Source organism: Ctenopharyngodon idella, chromosome 12 (genome assembly GCF_019924925.1).
Source record: "Ctenopharyngodon idella isolate HZGC_01 chromosome 12, HZGC01, whole genome shotgun sequence".
Taxonomy (NCBI): domain Eukaryota; kingdom Metazoa; phylum Chordata; class Actinopteri; order Cypriniformes; family Xenocyprididae; genus Ctenopharyngodon; species Ctenopharyngodon idella.
The window spans coordinates 5,962,005-5,980,726 of NC_067231.1; the positions used below are offsets into that span (position 1 = coordinate 5,962,005).

At 37.3% G+C, this 18,722-nt stretch overlaps 2 protein-coding genes across 5 annotated transcripts in view; one reads left to right on the forward strand and one right to left on the reverse strand.

Moving 5' to 3' along the window:
* phyhiplb (phytanoyl-CoA 2-hydroxylase interacting protein-like b) overlaps positions 1–3,030 on the forward strand; it is a 36,509-nt gene extending 33,479 nt beyond the window's left edge. For all 4 annotated transcript variants that reach the window (XM_051915306.1, XM_051915307.1, XM_051915310.1 and 1 more), the window contains exon 5: positions 106–3,030. In XM_051915306.1, coding sequence (XP_051771266.1) covers positions 106–643 — 538 coding nt within the window. In that variant the 3' untranslated portion in view covers positions 644–3,030. The remainder of the gene's footprint in view (positions 1–105) is intronic.
* On the reverse strand, positions 1,204–17,087 carry fam13c (family with sequence similarity 13 member C). Its single transcript, XM_051915305.1, is given in 11 exon segments — positions 1,204–2,658; positions 3,047–3,148; positions 4,507–4,644; positions 4,646–4,692; positions 5,831–5,926; positions 6,023–6,106; positions 6,216–6,421; positions 9,383–9,464; positions 9,747–9,888; positions 11,686–11,878; positions 16,611–17,087. Coding segments are annotated over 11 exon segments (1,374 nt in total). The 5' UTR covers positions 16,780–17,087; the 3' UTR covers positions 1,204–2,543.
* Positions 17,088–18,722: the final 1,635 nt, after the last annotated feature.

The following is an 18,722-nucleotide window of genomic DNA, read 5'->3' on the forward strand; positions in this document are numbered from 1 at the left end:
AAGGCAGGAGAAAATGGTTTATGTAACATCTAATTTCTTTTTAGTACCTCTGAATGTCACCTCCAAGAAGTCATTTGTCATTTACAGTGAAGTTTCTTGTTACAGGGAGGCCCAAAACAACAAGATGTTGCCATCAGTGAAGGATAACAGCGGCAGCCACGGCTCACCCATCAGTGGGAAGCTAGAGGGCATCTTCTTCAGCTGTAATACAGAGTTCAACACGGGCAAACCCCCTCAAGACTCACCATACGGCCGTTACCGCTTCCAGCTGCCAGCCGAGGAGCTCTTCAGTCCCAAGACAAACCTGTATTTTGGTGACTTCTACTGCATGTACACAGCCTATCACTACGTCATTTTGGTGATTGCGCCGAAAGGCTCACCTGGAGACGAGTTCTGCAAGCAGCGCCTACCAGCATTGGATATCGGCAACAACCGTTTTATGACGTGCTCGGAGGATGAAGATGGTCAGCTGGTGTTCCACCACGCACAGGACCTTATCCTGGAGGTCATCTACACCGATCCCGTGGATCTGAGCCAGGGCACGGTAGCTGAGATCAGCGGCCACCAGCTCATGAGTCTCTCCACAGTCAACGCCAAGAAGGATCCCAGCTGCAAGACCTGCAACATCAGTGTGGGACGCTAACCTATGAAACTGAACCCTTCTGCTGCCTTGAACAGCACAGAAAAATCGCCTTCTCCTTTAGCCGTCCTCCTTACCCATTAACTTATCCATAATTCCTTCTGGTGTCTGTAAGGATCCTTCGCAGCATGTGTCTCACAGCTTTTGACAAAATGCTCTTTTTCTTTTACTAGCTTATTGGTCTCGACCCGGGGTCAGGCTAGATATGTCGTGCTCCTATTTTTGTGTTGGGATGTTGACTTAATAACACCTGTCAATCAAACTGCTTCTTTAACCCCATTGGCTGTCAGACCCTCCCATTAGAAAGCGGCATTGTAACAGTTTACCAAAGTCTACACAAATTTAACACAAATTTCTCATCAAGTCACAGCAGTCAGTCAATCGAGACAACCGTCCTTATGAGGCATTATGAATGTGATGATCAAGTGAGATCTCAAAAACCATGATTGGACGCATCTGTAGCATGATTGCAAACATTTTTGACTTAAGCAGTGTTTCATGTTATCTATTCCAACCCATTCAGTATACTGTGATTTAACATATAATAAATGTGATACGACGTGTAGATAGAAAAATATTTATTTTTTAACTGGTGAATAGAAAATGGACAGAACCAGAAGTGCACAATACAGAGGACTTTGGTGATGGAAAAGAATAGGTACACGATAAAGCAAATATATATAGATAATTATATATATTTACTGTATAAACCAATGTAGAATTACGTGCACTATAGCTAACATTCAAAAGCTACATTTGTCATTGTGGATGTATACAGCAAATAAAGTCTGGGACAACGATAACATGACAGAATAACCACACCTGATTGTAGCACAATTCAACAGTTTACGCTGGTTGGCATGCAAAGACACTACACAAAGATTGTAATAGTTCATTGCAGTAGAGCCGTCGGAAAGGAAAGATATTGATTGTTTCGTTTCCAGAGAGTAGCTACTTGAGCAGAATTGCACTTAAAGCGCACATCCGCTTCTCATGAACATATCCCCTGCTTTGGGCTTCAGTATTGTTTTTAGCGTACAATGTGATTAGTCAGTGTTCATATTTAACCACTGGCTTAATATATCATGATTTGTTCTTTATGTATAGGAGGAAAACTGTGCTCTGTGATGGCCACGTACCGTACTTTAACATCTTTTTGAACAAAATAGTCATTCAAAATACAGTCCTTAGCTCTTTCTTCTGGGAGAACCTTTTTAATTCTGGGTAGTTTGTCTCAGTTTGTGCTCCCTTTTTCATGCGAGAGAAATATATGGTAAATAAACAATTAACTTGTGTTAGTTCATACAATGTGTACAATTATGGTTGGTTGCTGCTGTATTTATATGTTAGGGACTGAAATTTGCATAAAACCATTATTTTAAGTGCTCCGAGTTGTTTTCTATCTAGAGTGTTGCATTATTTGACAGGCTAGAAATTCCGTCTAGCCAGGGAGAATCATGGATCCTCATTAGTGTGCATAATGTCACCATGTTCCTAATTAGAATCATAAACTAGCTTCAAACGAGAGCAAGAGAACGTGAAAATTGCATATGATTCGACTTTGGTTAAAAAAATCTCCAAAAATAAAGTGCCATATTCCATAAACATAGATGAATACTCTAGATATACATAGATATTTCCTTTTGCCCTTTGAAATCTGAATGAGGTTTGTATCGAGCCGTCTTGCTCTGTACACAGCACAGAGATCGCACACTGCGTTTTTGTTAAAGGCCTTGATCGGTTCGGCCCAACCCATTGAGTCTAGGACTTCCAATGTGGTCAGAAATTATATTAAAGTGCATTTTAGCATCATTATGGCACAATTATGTCAAATGTAAAAACTCCATTTGGTCCAAACATTGGGTTCATTACTGAAAGGCAGAAAGAATCTCTTTAACTCAGTCTATGTGGTTTCCTGTTTGCTGAGCAACACTTCCAGTAAGCGTATTTTGGCTTTGAGACTTTTGTACTCCTGGTACTCCTCGGCCATGGGGATTCGGTCATCTTTTTGTGCGGTTCTTCATTATTTTGGTGGAGAGGGAAAGAAAAAAAAAACAGATACCGCATGAAAAGGATGACTGTGAGATTACACTAGCATTAAAACACACATTTAACCCTTGAGTTGCCTTACTGAAGCAGTTTTGTACATCAGTGCATAGCAGATAAATGGAAATGTATTTTATTTAAAAAACAAATTCATATATTGTGTACAGAAACATTGTTTTTTTTTTTCTTCCTGGTGGTATTATTTTGTGTATCATTGATTAGATGTGCATTACGCTAACTATGCTGAACTATTTTGATCTTTATTTTCCTGTTTCCTTCCTGTCCATGTTCAAAAAGACAAGAGTAACATAAAATACCATTAAAATATGTTAATGCCACAATAACGCATCTGTGTTTTACCTTCCCATCTGTCTGAAGAACTGCTCTTCGAACTCTCTGATGGCTTTACGCCGTCTCTTCTTCTCGGCTCGGGTCTCACGCAAACAATCCAGCAACTCAGACCTGCAATTAAATTAGACACAGACACAGTTTGTAAAGGAATATTTTACCCTAAACTGATCATCTGCATGTACACAATCTCAAGTCATTTCAAACTGGTATGATTTTCTTTTTTACATAAAAGAAGACATGTTGCAGAATGTAGAGAGGGCTCTACCACAGGGTTGCTAAGTCTTCGGTTTTCTGGCGAAATTGTTGCCGCAGGTTAAATACAGAAGAAAAATAATGCCAAATATATTTAAAACCAAAATGCTTGTTGAATTGCACTAATTGAAAAAAAAAAAAAAAAAAAATACACATTGCATTATCCATCCGACTGACAACAGACAAAGAATATATATATATATATATATATATATATATATATATATACACATATATTTTTTTTTTGTCCACCAAATTTCTCTAATGGGACCACACCTTAGGATTAGTTCACTTTAAAATGAAAATTACCCCAAGCTTTACTTACCCTCAAGCCATCCTAGTATATGACTTTCTGATGAACACAATCTGAGTTATATTAATAAATATCCTGACACATCCGAGCTTTATAATGGATCCATCCAAAGAAAAACGTACTCCAGATGGCTCCGGGGGGGTTAATAAAGGCCTTCTGAAGTGAAGCGATGTATTTGTGTAAGAAAAATATCCATATTTAACAAGTTATAAAGTAAAATATCTAGCTTCCGCCAGACTTTTAAAGTGAACTAATCCTTTAACAGTATCTATAAAATGTGCATTTTAGGTAATGCTAGTCACATACTTTGAGTTTTAGTGTTTGGGCTAGTTTAATTTTTCATCTGGCTATTTTGGTTAGCCAATGGACTGGTTTTGTTAGGCAGATCTGGCAACCCTGCTCTACCAAACAACAAAAAATAAATGAGGACTGGAGCTGTTGAGCTCCAAAAAATGATAAAGTATAATAAAAGTAGGTAATATAACTTGTGCATTTCAAATCTTCTTAAGCCTTGCGATAGCTTTGTGTGTGATAAACAGAGAAATTTAAATATTTTTTGCAAAAAAATCTCAAATCTCATTTGTGTACAATCAATTTAAACATCACATCTTGATGTAGCACATTTGAAAAGATTGCGAATAACGACTTACATATTTACACATATGACTTCATTAGACATATCCGAAATAGAACATGAATCATATGGACTACTTTTTATAGTACTTCAATTGTGTCTTTTTTGGAGCTTAGCAGCTCCCTAGCTCATTATGGAAAAGAGCACATTGGACATTCAGCTAAAATTCTCCTTACGTTTTACTCAAATGTTTGGAATGAAATTCTGTCATTATTTTAAAAACACTGTTGTAGGCCTATGTGATGTTCCTCAGTACTAAGGCTGGTGTACCTGGAGGCCTCGTGGAGGTTGGACATGGTTATGGCTGGCTGTCTCACTGTCTTGATCTCATCCAGCGGAGATACAAAGGCCGTGTCGCTGTCTCCCTCTTCCTCCCCACAACCTCTCTTATCAGTGAGGCACATGGGTGGGGGGTGTGTACCGAACGGAATCATCATCTGACCCTTCTTCTTCTTCCTGTGATACGTTCAAAACAAACATAGTCTTTAAATAGTAATGTAAAAATAAGAGTAAATAATGAAAAAATACTTTAAAAAAAATTTATTTAAAGATAAGTGGACCACAGGGAAAAAATAATAATTGTTTGATATGAAACCTGTGGACATACAATGACGGATCATATATGTATGTTGAAGCAGAAGCTATATTGCTATTTCAATATATTTTAAAATGTAATTTATTCCTGTGATGGTAAAGCTGGATTTTCAGCATCATTACTCCAGTGTTCAGTGTCACATGATCCTTCAGAAATCATTCTAATATGTTGATTTGGTGCTCAAGAAAATATTATTATCAATGTTGAAAACAGTTGTGCTGCTGCCTCATATTTTTATGGAAACTGATACATTTTTTTAGGATTCTTTGATGAATAGAAAGTTCAGTGAACAGCATTTATTTGAAACAGAAATGTTTTTTAACATTAAAAAGCCTTTACTGTCACTTTTGATTAATTTAATGCATCCTTGCTGAACAAAAGTATTAATTTCTTTTAACATCTTAACCCAAACTTTTGAATGGTAGTGTATCCAATTTACAAAAAGGTCAAGGTACGCACATCCAAAGCGTCTTGGCCAAGTGCAAGATGAAAAAATACATCAAATAATAAAAAAAAAGATCTGTTGTTCTCCCTTTATTTAGAAAATAATAATAATAATAACTTTATTTTTATATAGCGCCTTTAAAGTAGCTTCTCAAGGCGCTTTACATAAAACAAGCAAATGAGAATACAACACACACAAAAGGTTAACCTTGTCTAAATAAAGGGAGAACAACAGTGTGCAGAACTTTTTTGTATTATTTAGTGTATCCAATTTCCAAAAAAAAAAAAAAAAGGAAAGAAAAAGATTTCTGGAGGATCATATGAAAATGAAGACTGGAGTAATGATGCTGAAAATTCAGCTTTGCCATCACATAAATAAATTAGATTTTTAAATATATTAAAATAGAAAACTACATTTTAAAAATATTTCACAATATTATTGTTATCATATTATTATTATTGGTGAGCAAAAGAGACTTCTTTCAAAAACATTAAAAATCTTAATTATACCAACATTTTGACTGGCAGTGTATGTGTATATATAATCACACTTACTATTGTTGTGATAGTGGGAGTCGCACACAGGAGATGTTTCACCATCTGGTATCTATCGTAGAGAGGTTTCACCAGGTTTCTCTCTTGTTTGGTACCCTACAGCAATATTTTTTCAAATATTAATGCCATAATCCTAATCCGTGCCTAATTAACTAGAACATTTCTGTATTTAAATGTGAAAAAACCTCTTACAGGGCGGCCGTGCAAGCTTTCAAAATACAGCAGACATTTTTGCAGAGTGATCTTCTCCAGGGCCATCTGTCTTTGGGTCATCTCCTGTGGACAGAAGAGTGCGTGTTGAGTTAATCACCGCAAACCCTGGCCGCACAAGCACACAATCAAATCCCCACCCACCCGAACAGAATGCATCCACAGATGGCCTCACCTTCATGTTGTCTGGGAGGCCGAGGGCCTGGCGTTTCTCCCGTAGTCGTTTCAGGAGCCCGTCCACTGTCTCCTCCAGAGAGGGCTTGTGCTGCTGAGGCTGCTGCTCTGGCGTCTCCTGCTGGCTGTTAGTGTACTTGCAGATATCTGTGGACTGGCCGTTCTCATATCTCCGAGATTCCTCAAATGACTGTCTAAGCTTCAGATCTGTGGAGACGGGTGAACAAGTTCATGAGTCCAATTTTGAAATGAATTGGAATATAATAAAAGGATAGAATGTAAGGACATGGAATTTACTGTATTAAAAGCAATTCAACTACCACACAATGGAGGAATTCCATTAGTTCAACACTTGTTTTTACAAACTTTCCATAAATAATTTGGAGTAATTACATTACATTTACTTTCTCTATTGATTAAATATATTTATCTACATTGAATGCTGCCAAAATAATAACACAACCATCAAAACCTCATCAAAACATTCATTTTGTCACACAGCACCACAAAATGTCTGCCACCTAAGTTTTTTTTTAATAAATAGTGACAAAATGTGAATCTATTTATTATCAGTGTTGGGGAAAGTTACTTTTAAGAGTAATGCATTACAATATTGCATTACTACCTAAAAAGTAACTAATTGTGTTAATCTTTATGGAAAATAATGTGTTACGTTACTTATGTGTTACTTTTTCTCAACTGGGCTGGGCTTGCTTGTTTGTTTTTTAATTAAAAAAAAAAAGTTCTATTTTTGGCAAATGTAAAGGCCCTTTCCCACCAAAAGTGAAATGAATAAGCCTCAGGCTGAAGGAAATGCAAATTCACTCCTGTACAGTAGAGGGCGCAGCTCAAACAAACCTTTCATCTGTGCTGCCATTCTGGATTGCAGAAGAATAGGATGCAGGAGAAGAAAGTTCAACACTCTTACTTCAGCAATAAAAAAATAAATAATAATAATTAAAATTAAACAAATGTGATGCTTATCTAAAGTCATTTTAGCTTACTAGAATGGTTGAATTTGATCATCAAAGCTCAGCAACAAAGGCATTGGTTAATAAAGTGAGATTAAATACATAAAGTATATTTGTGTAATTTATAGGGCTGTCAAAATTAAATAATAAAAAATATTTAACAATTAACGCAGCATCCGTTTTTTTCCATCATAATTTGTTAGACAAGCATAAGGCCACAGGTGTAAATATGACATTTATTATAATGTTTATGTCAAGATTGTTGTCAGTTCACTTAAATTAAAAGTTTTTTTTTTTTTTTAGTTTACCCCAAAATGAAAATTTTGTCATGAATTACTTACCCTTATGTCGTTCCACACCCGTAAGACTTTCGTTCTTCTTCGGAACACAAATGAAGATATTTTTGATGACAGAATGCTGTCTGTTTCCTTCCATTGACTGCCTTTGCAACTTCCACTTTGACAATTCAAAAACTTCATAAAGAGATCGGAAAACTAATCCATATGAATCAAGTGGTTTAGTCCAAATTTTCTGAAGAGAATCAATCGCTTGTTATGATGAACAGATTTAATTTATGCTTTTACTCGCATGTAAACATTGATCAGCGAACATAAGCAGAAGCTCAACCAAACCTGCTACACGTGCGAGAACAAACCTCTTCCGGAAGCTCAAACATGCTGCGTAACGTGTGTAACACACAAATGAACCTCATCGGTTACGCAGCACATTTGAGCCTTTACTGTCACTTTTGATTAATTTAATGCATCCTTGCTGAACAAAAGTATTAATTTCTTTTTACATCTTAACCCAAACTTTTGAATGGTAGTGTATCCAATTTAAAAAAGGTCAAGGTACGCACATCCAAAGCGTCTTGGCCAAGTGCAAGATGAAAAAATACATCAAATAATACAAAAAAGATCTGCACACGGTGTGCAGATCTTTTTTGTATTATTTAGTGCATCCAATATCCAAAAAAAAAAAAAAAAAAAACGAAGAGCGAGTAAAAGCCTAAATTAAATCTGTTCATCATAACAAGCGATCGATTCTCTTCAGAAAATTTGGACTAAACCACTCGATTCACATGGCTTAGTTTTACGATCTCTTTATGAAGTTTTTGAAGCGTCAAAGTGGAAGTTGCAAAGGCAGTCAATGGAAGGAAATCTGACAGCATTCTGTCATCAAAAATATCTTAATTTGTCTTCCGAAGAAGAATGAAAGTCTTACGGGTTTGGAACAACATGAAGGTGAGTAATTAATGACAGAATTTAATTTTGGGGTGAACTAACCCTTTAAGTCTAATAAATGATGAAATTGATAGCTTTAATTTATACTGTAATGTTGAATGTGTATTAATGTTTAAAAAAATCTATTTCATAGAGACATCAGTAGGCTACCATTATTGGTGCCTGCTGATGTCTCTATGAAATAGATTTTTTTAAACATTAATACACATTCAACATTACAGTATAAATTAAAGCTATCAATTTACTCATAAAAAGATGCCCTTTAAACAAATATTTTAAGAGTAACTGTGAAATAATTACAATATAAAAACACAATATAAAAATTTACTATTAATTAGTGATTTTTTTAATCGATTGACAGCACTAGTAATTTAACATTTAAATATTACAAGTTTGCATTTCACTGTTTTTAATAATTTTGAGGAATACTGAATCTGTTTTTGTACAAATGAGATGAGTAAATGCATGTTCACATTTAGACTATAACTACAATAACCATCATGATTACACAGTACACACAATACCTCTACACATTTACTCACGATTTCTCTCAACATGGGGATAAGGAGAGCTGTCAGTCAATAAATGGGAAAACAGTAACTTGCATTACTTATTTGAAAATGTAACTAAGATATTTTGTTGTAATTTAAAAGTAATGCGTTACTTTACTAGTTGCTTGAAAAAGTAATCTGATTACGTAACTCGCCTTACTTGTAAGGCATTACCCCCAACACTGATTAATATATACTGATGTTTGACTATTTTGAGGAGATTATGGTACATTAGAACATCAGTTCATAAGATTATGATTAAGAAATGCCTATTAAATTGAATGTATAACAATGTCACGAGGGCCATGTAACAATAAATCTAACAGATAAACAGTTTTAATTAATAAAAAAACAACAACCCATAAATCACATTACAATTCATTATATAGACTGGCATCTTACCTTTGAGCTGCTTGCGAGACCTGGCTAGTTCACTCATGAGATTGAAAACCTCCGGATTGGCTGATTTATCATTATGTGAAGGCTGTAGGAGAGAACAGACACAATTCAATTCAGAAGCTATAACTTTTGATCTAGATTAAGTCTTCAGCAAATTCTCCTGAGTCCTGATCCTATTTCATCTTAATGAAACAGTAATCATCGGAGTCAGGCAGCACAGAGATGCAGTACTATTCTTCTCCAGTAGAGGGCACTACTAAACAGCAATGTTGAATGTTGAACTGAATGTTACATTGTCCATGATATGATATTTTTCATGTTTTTGACTTGTACAATAGTAATACGATGGCTTTTAAATTAATCTGACCTTATAGTTCATTTCTTGCTCAAAGCGCTCCTCAAACTTGCGTATTTTCCTCTTGAGTGTTTGGATGTGTTTGGCGAGGAGAGGGATGGAAGTAGCTTCCTTAGCGTCTCCAGGAACCTCCGTTCTAACAACCCCACGAGCCCTAAAGAGATGAAAACAAACATATAAACACTGTCTCATACAACTACAAGGATAGTATAGAACAGGCTACATTGGCCAGGTGGATTAATCGACCGATATTTGGTATTAAAATTGCAGTCTTGTTGGCAGTAATGCATATTTTCAGGTTTCAGAACTACTGTTTGTGAATTCTGAACAAATATTGTGTACAAAAAAAAGTGTATTTAGCATATATGACTAGGGCTGGGTAAAAAATATCGATTTCTCGATTTTAATCGATTCTCATTGTTACGAACCGATATCAATTCTTAAATCCCAAGAATCAATTAGTCTAGTCTGTTTTCAGTTGATGAATGAACAGAACACGTAGCGCGCCTCCCATCCAATAAATCGCAATAATCTTTGTGCTTTATTACTTTTGATATGAAGCAAAGTCTCAGATTTCGAATGACGTCCATCTTATTATGAGATTCAAAAAATAAATAGCGTTTTGGTGCTGTTTAATGTGACATGACAGATCGCTTTAGCGCCTCAGTTAAAGAGAAGCGGCAGCACGGAGCGCATGTGAACATCCTCTCCTCTGCTTTAATACCAGTTACAGCGCAAGATAAACATGACTAACATCTGAAGGTATGTTAAAATATACAGTACAACTTACCGAAATCCGTATCATGTCACATGAAATAGCTCAGTGTTTCAACCTCGGAAAGACGTCAATAAAACAGCTTGCAAACAATGTCATGTAACGTCACATTTACCTCAGAAAAACATATTCAGTGACCATAAACTCATTAGTCAGCTAGAAAAGTGAACTCTAGAAAGCAGCATTCTGATAAATATAGCTATACAGCGTTACATATTCATTATAATGTTCTTCAATGTTTAATGCATGTTTGAATAGTTAAGACAGCCATGATTTAAATGTTTATATTTCAAAAAACGAATTGGAGTAGAAATATGATTATGTAATTCTAAACTTTATTTATTAGGCTATTAAAAAAAAACATAATTGAGTGTTATTTAAGTATGTGTATACAAATAAGTTAATTTTAACCTTCAATATTATAGTAATGTAGTACCAACTGACTCCCATGTGTAGTTTACAGCATTAGTTGAGAGATTTTTTTCCTTTAGAAAATTTATGTACAGTAACTGATATACTACATCCAAAATAATCGATATCGAATCGAATCGCAAGCATGTGAATAGAAATCGAATCGAATCGTGAAAATTGTGTGAATACCCAGCCCTATATATGACACTGTACTGTATGTACACTACTGTTCAAAAGTTTGGGGTCGGTAACATTTTTTAATGCTGAACCTCCTGTGGTCTCTTTCTTCTTAAATAACAAAATTATTTAAACTTAATTTATTTTCTAAGCAGCCATGTAATCAGCAGGATATCTGCTTCAAAGTCCTGTCTGGTTTATTTTGTTCTATTTATTTACTCCAGTAATGTATGGGTCTATTAGTACTACACAGTAAGTCAGAGGGACATCATACATAGACAACTAGAGAGACAGAACAGTGAAATTGTTTCGGAAAGGTCAGTGCCTATGTCCCATCTCAGCACACACACACACACACACACACAGTATGGGCTGTCACAGATGTCTCTTCCCATCACTACAGCATTAGTCAGCAGGAAAGTCATGTTAATAATGAGAAATTAAATTCAGGTTTAAAGTGGGTCACTGTGTTACTAGCTGTAGTTGGATGATTCAGAGACTTGCTCTTTAGGAAAGGAAAAAGGAGGTAATCGCGACAGAACAGGCCAACCAAAAGAGCCGTGTGTGTGTGTCTGTGTGTGTTCGTACATGATCAGATGCTGTGCGCAGGGTGGAGACGGGGCAGATTCAGGGTCTGTGTTGAAGCGTTGGCTCTGGCTGAGGCTGGAGCAGCGTGGGGAGGGCAGGGGGCTGTTGTCGTCTGTGATGTGCTGGATGAGTCGACTGGGCCCCGGGCTCTGCTGGAGATCACTGCTACAGTCACCCTCTGCCAGCCTACAGTCTAAACACACACACACAGATCAGAGCACCGCACTGTGATAAAAGCAGTGTGTCCTACAGTTCGCAAAATCTGATTTCACAAAGTGCAACATGTTCGTGGATCAACATCTTTTTTTATCCTGGAACAACATTCAGATCAACCAATCAGATTTGAGGGACAAGTTTACAGTTTATGTCAAGTTTAGGCTTACAACCAGGGTTAGGTGCTTCTACATCAGTGTTATTCTCCTATCATTTCCCTCTGATTTTAGGGATAAGTTATGGGTAGGGTAGGGTTAGTGTTAGAATTACATGTTCAGACAGGAATGTTGTTCCAAGATCACAAAATATGTTGACCCAGGACTGCATCTAACTCTGCAAAATCAGGACATGCCTACAATTCAAACTAATCCATTTAAAATACAACTTGATGGTTAAATTCTCTGAAGAAAATGTGGTGCTTGCAGGTTTTTGGGTGGTTGCTAGGGAGTTGCTATGTGGTTGCTAAGATGTTGCTTATTTGTTCTGAGTGATTGTGTTGTTTTGCAGTTTCAAAGGAGTTTCGGGCAGTTGCTATGTGGTTGCTAATGTTTTTTGTGTGGTTGTTATTGTGTTGCTATGCAGTTGCCAAGATGTTGTTAGTGGTTGCCAGAATGTGTATAACTGGTTGCTAGGATGTTCTATGTGGTTACTAAGAAGTTCTGGGCTGTTAGGGAGTTGCTATGCAGTTGCCAGTTTGTTCGGAATAATTGATATTGTGTTGTTGTACGGTTTCAAAGGTGTTCTTGTTGCTAGGGAGTTGCTATGTAGTTGCTAAGATGTTCTGAGTGGATACTAGTATGTTGCTATGCAGTTGCTTATTTGTTCTGAGTGACTGTGTTATTTTGCAGTTTCAAAGGAGTTTCGGGCGGTTGCTATGGAGTTGCAATGTGTTTGCTAATGTGTTTTGTGTGGTTGTTATTGTGTTGCTATGCAGTTGCCAAGATGTTGTTAGTGGTTGCCAGGATGTTTATAACTGGTTGCTAAGATGTTCTGAGTGAATGCTACTAGAGTATGTTGCTATGCCCAAGGAGTTGCTTATTTGTTCAGAGTGATTGTGTTGTTTTGCAGTTTCAAAGGAGTTTCGGGCGGTTGCTAGGGAGTTGCTATGTGGTTGCTAATGTTTTTTGTGTGGTTGTTATTGTGAGAGGTTGTTGTGTTGCTATACAGTTGCTATGTGTTATGGAATGTTGTTATCATAGAGTTGCTATGCTAGCTTCCTATTGGTTCTGAGTATTGTTTTGCAGTTTCAAAGGTGTTCTGGGCTGTTGCTAGGGAACTGCTATGTGGTTACTAATGTGTTCTGAGTGTTGTTATTGTTCTGATATGCAGTTGCTAGGATTTTGTGGGTGGTTGCCAGGGTGTATATAAGTGGTTGTTAAGATTTTCTGTATGGGTTGTTGCTGTGATGCTTTGCAATTACTAGGTGTTATGGACTGTTGCTAGGGAGTTGCTATTACTGTTGTTAATGTGTTCTGAGTGGTTGTACTTGTGTTGCTATGCAATTGCTAAGGAGTTGTTGGTGGTTGCCAGAAAGCTGCTATGTGGTTTCTTAAATTTTCTGAGTGGTTGTTTTGATGCATTGCTGTATGGCTGCTAGGGTGTTCTGAAATTGCGCTTCAGTCATCTCTCTAGTTCGGTAGTAAGTACACTACCAAGGGAGTGATCCAATCCTAACAAACATTTAAGTCCACTTAAGTGCACTGAAATGTTTGTTCCTTAAAAATTACCACAATGTACTGTAAAAACTAGTAAGCATAGACTTCTCTTGCTAGCAAATTTTTGCTCACAGTATGCTAACTTAAGAGTTGCTAAGGTGTTCTAGGTGGTTGCTAGGGTGTTTTAAACTCAATGAGCACCAAAGCACACTTGTAGCCGATCAGCAGTAAGAGGTGCCTGTGTTGCATAGCGTGTTCGTGAGTTTGGGGGTGGAGCTATCAAGATAGAGGTGTGATCCTTTTGGGAAGGGGATTGTTTTTTTTTTGGTGATTTCAAACATTTACAGTGTTTTTTTCAGAAATCGCTTACTGCACCTTTAATGGCCCTAGTTGAAAACCTGTCCCCAAAAAACCCTATGATATTCTGTTTATATTTATTCTGCTTTAGATATTGCTCAAGGCTCTATAGGACATTTTCATACTTTTTTTTAGATGTTTACAAGAAGAAAATCAGTTAGAAAAGTAATAGCCTAAACAAGCTGCATAATTTGAGGGGTCATTCATGTCCATAGTATAAACAAAGTGGGGCAAGTTAGTGTACATGCTGATGTTTAAAACTTTTGGATTTGGATTGTTCAATTCAATAACACTAAACAGCAATAGTGATGCTTGTCTTAGCAAACAATCATTTATAAATGGGAGATGCTATAATTAAAAAAATCCAAAAATAAATATTCGTCATTTATCTCATTTAGTCACCCTCAAGGTTTAGAACAACTTGAGGGTAAGTAAAAGATGACAACATTTTTATTTTTGGGTGAACTATCCCTTTAAGATAAACTGCTTTAACTTCATAGCCCCCAAAAAGACCATTTTTTGGGATAGGACATCTTAAAAACTCCAAATGCAGAAGAATTTTAGAGCATGATTAATAAAGCAAATACACCATTCATCCTGACTCAAGTAAACTTTAGCATTCCACACTTTTCCAAAAAATATAAATATAGCAGACACAAATGAACAGAGACAGCAGAAATTCAGATTAATGGAGTGAACAAATGACAAACTGCTGAGCTTAACACACACACAAGTAAAGAGTCACGGTAAAATCTCTGACCCACTGAAACTATAAGACAATTTAAGACAATCCAGAGACTGAGACCCCACCCCCACCCCTCCAAAAAAAAAAAAAAAAAAAAAAGGGGGGGGTTAGTCACTAACAGTAGTAAATGTACTCTAGTGTTCAAAAGTTTGGGGTCGGTTTTTAGGAAATTAATTCATTTTTATTCAGCAAGGAAGCATTAAAGGCACACTATGTAAATTTTCACTGCTAGAGGTCGCCTATTCAAAACAAAGGTGTAGCTTGATGACGCCGAGATTGAGTGCGGAATCTTAGGAGATGTCGTCTTCACCTCACAGCCGGTGGAAAAGAATTGGGACGGGACTCGGGCAGAAATCATGTTCATGAATGAGATTATTAATGTTACTGTAGTATGAAGCAGAGCAGGGCCGAGTGCTGTGGGAGCGGAATGAGGCCGCTGGAGCGATTGCAAATGAGAGACGAGCGAGACACATGCCTTGAGAAGAGCAGAACTTTTATTATGCCGCAGTCGCCGCTTCTGCTTCTTCCGGTCAAGCTTATGTGGGGTAAAGCAGTGCTGTTTATCATATTAGATACATTTGAGTGTGTTGAAAATTATGTTATAACGTTACTCTGAGCGTTCACTCGGCAGCTGCTTTGAGACACTTGTTGCACACTGCAGTAAGCTAGATCGATATTAGAATATCATATTAATAAATGCTGAATGACTTGTGTTGATTAATAGCATTCAATTAATTTTAAAACATATTGTACGACGGAAAAAATGCTGTATTACTGTTACTAAAAATAAAGCTGCATCTGATTATGCTATAGTAGCCACTTGATAAAATAGTGTTTTTCCTCTGAGGCATGGTGAAAACATGTAGTCGTGGAAAATCAAGAAAACAAGATTCAGTATTTTAATCCAAAAATCTTACATATTGTGCCTTTAAATTGATCAAACAATACAGTAAAAACATTTCTATTAAAAATACTTTTGAACTTTCTATTCTTAAATATGTCCTTAAAAAAGTATCAGGGTTTCCAGAAAAATATTAAGCAGCACAACTGCTTTAGCATTGATAATAAGAAATGTTTCTTGAGCAGCAAATCAACAGATTAGAGTGATTTCTGAAGGATCATGTGACACTGAATACTGGAGTAATAATGCTGAAAATTAAGCTTTTCCATCGAAGGAATAAATTACATTATAAAATATATTCAATTAGAAAACAGTTATTAAAAATTGTTTTACTGTATTTTTGATCAAATAAGCACAGTCACTTCTTTCAAAAACATTAAAAAAAACTTTCAGACCCCTTTCTGACTTTTGAACGGTAGTGAATAAATATCACTTCACTAGATGCCATTATATACTTACTTTCAAAAATTACTTTATGGTTGTCAAAATCACTTGAACATAAACTACAACTGTAGTTCCTCTGCTAGGACACTTGTGTGAACTTGAGGAGAACTGACTTCATACAGCTGCTAAAAATTACCAGCTGGCTAAAAGTAACTGCTCAGAAGAATGAATCTCCAGCATCTTTGTTTGCTTTCGGGGCAGAGGAAAAAATAACGAAATGGCGTATGTAAGAGGTAGTGCATAAAAAATATCGCCAATATGTGGGATGTATACGTCTATGTGTGTGTTAAAGTCGTGCTGTGCGGAGGTGCTTGCGATCTCAGTGCCTCTCCATCACCCTGCGTTATTAATAGAAGCCAGTGTGAACCGACTCGGACAAGTGACTCACATGTGCCCAAAAAACAAGAGCCATCTTCTTAACAAAACCCATAAACAAACAAGCCCAGCCCTGCCATCAGTCCTGTTAAATCAGTCAGTGCGTTTTCATGTCAGCAGACCACATTCATTCATTCATTCATTCATGCAAGGTAACAGCCCACCATTCGGTTGGCATCACTACACACATGCTGCCGTAAAAGAAGGACTTAAATGAAGCTGTCAGCTCTCATACCTGGTGGGCTGTGCTCTTTCCCAACGCCATTGCATGAAGGAAGCAATATTTCGTCTTTGAATCCCAGGCTGGGTGGACTGTCTTCAGGAGAGGGGTCTGAAGAAGGGCTGGAGTCTCCCTCCAGAGCCTGGAGCTTCAGCAGAGAGCCCTGCAGGCAGAAGCAGAACATGCCGGCTTCAGCTCTTGGAGCGTAAGAGGAAGATTGTTCAGCACACGTCAAACGGAAAGGAAGGATGCCACTGCAGTCTCACACGCCCCTCTGCTCTGCCTCCATCAGCCCTGCTTGCGATACACGCGCGTGTGTCCGAGGGTGTGCTTACGTGCACAAACGAGGCTTGTGATCACGTCCCTCTCTGCTGCAGTTCTTTATCTGGCATGGATTATTCATGCCACTCTTTTAGGTGGAAAAAAGGGAGCGTGCAAGAGAGAGAGAGAGAAAAGGAAGGGGGGTCTTCTGGCGTCAGCAAGCCCCTTAGCAGACTGGCTGAAGCTGGTTTCTCTGATAGGAGAACAGGTGTGGTTGGAGGAAGAGAGGAGGCGAGTGCATGCAGACGGATGCGTGGGATACATGGAGGGAGGCGGGGGGGGGATTCTCAGATTTTGCTCGGCGGTTATGAAGGCTTTTCCCGCATCTGGAGGTGTGTGTGTGGGGGGTGGGGTGGGGGGAGGTTCTCACTAAGAGTACTGACATCATGGCCCCTCCCAGCATCCATTCATAAAATAGAAAACAGTCGTTGCGGTTGCATATACGCATACAATCTCAGAAACGTGACGTCCATATTTGGCCCAGGTATTGATTTTTTCAAGTCCATTTTTACCTTTTTGAGGACACATTTTGTTTTAAACATGTAACACTGTGCCCATTCAATGTAAATAAATTCATGAAGAAAATGTAACATTCATGGAACCGTCCCATTGCACAAAAGGTTCTTTATAGTGGGAAAAGGTTCTATAGATTATTAAAAAGGTCTTCACACTAAGAAACTGTTCACTGAAAGGTTCTTTGGGGAAGCCAAATGGTTCATCACTGTGAAAACCCCCTTTTTGGAACCTTTATTTTTTAGAGCATATGCAGGTATACCAATATCAGAAATGTGCCATTCAAATTTGCCCCATGTATCAATCTACATGTGAGGACACATTTTGTATAACACCATGTCCATTTATGTCAAATAAATACATTTGAACCATTTAATTGGTCAAAATTCATGATTAGATACTTTGAAATTCATTATTAGCCCTCTGAATTTAAATATCTGGGGCATATTTGCCCTGAGCCCTTCCATCTTTTATTTTCTCCTTTTTTCCCTCATTTCACAGTTCATTTGTCAGTATTGTGGGATGACTGTAAATGCAAGTCTGTGGGTTAAGACATTGATGCACTGCTCACGGAGGATGAGTCATCCCCCTCTCCTCTCCTACCCTCCCCTTTCCTCTCCTCTCCTCTCCTGCCCTCCCCTTTCCTCTCCTCTATCCATCTTTCCCTTGCTCATCCCCTCTTTTCCGGGGGGAATAGATTGCGTGGTTGTGTGGAAAGGGTAACGCCCCCTCAAGCAACACTGACGCTCATCAAACCGACAGTGTTGGTCTTATGTAAAGATCAAGCCTGCTGATATCATGCACTGACCAATAAAGAGATCATAATCAAAAGTACAATATCCCTGGAATGCAATCAGCCATCAAAAAGGACATTGTTGCCATATTCTGACATTGCACCTGAGGATCCTAGTACAGCAACTGCCCTTTTTACAGTGTCCTTAGTATTTTTCCATTCATTTTGTTCATAGGCATTAAAAATGCTTCAATATAGAGTTACATAAAATAAAGCTTTTAATCAAACCAATCAGAAGAATCACATTATAAACTTTGAAGAAAGAAAATATTGGAAATTCTGACAAAGGCTGCATTGATTCAAAGTCATTAATTACGAGAACAACGCAAAGTTTTCTTTTTCTTTAAATAAAATAATATGGTGATTAATTGATCAGATTCATCACATTTAATAATTTATATCAATATTTGTGTGCAATTAAAAGTACTCAAAAAGAGTACACTTCATAACTACCTTTCTTAGACTAAAGTAACAAAAAGTGCACTTTGTAATAATGTCAA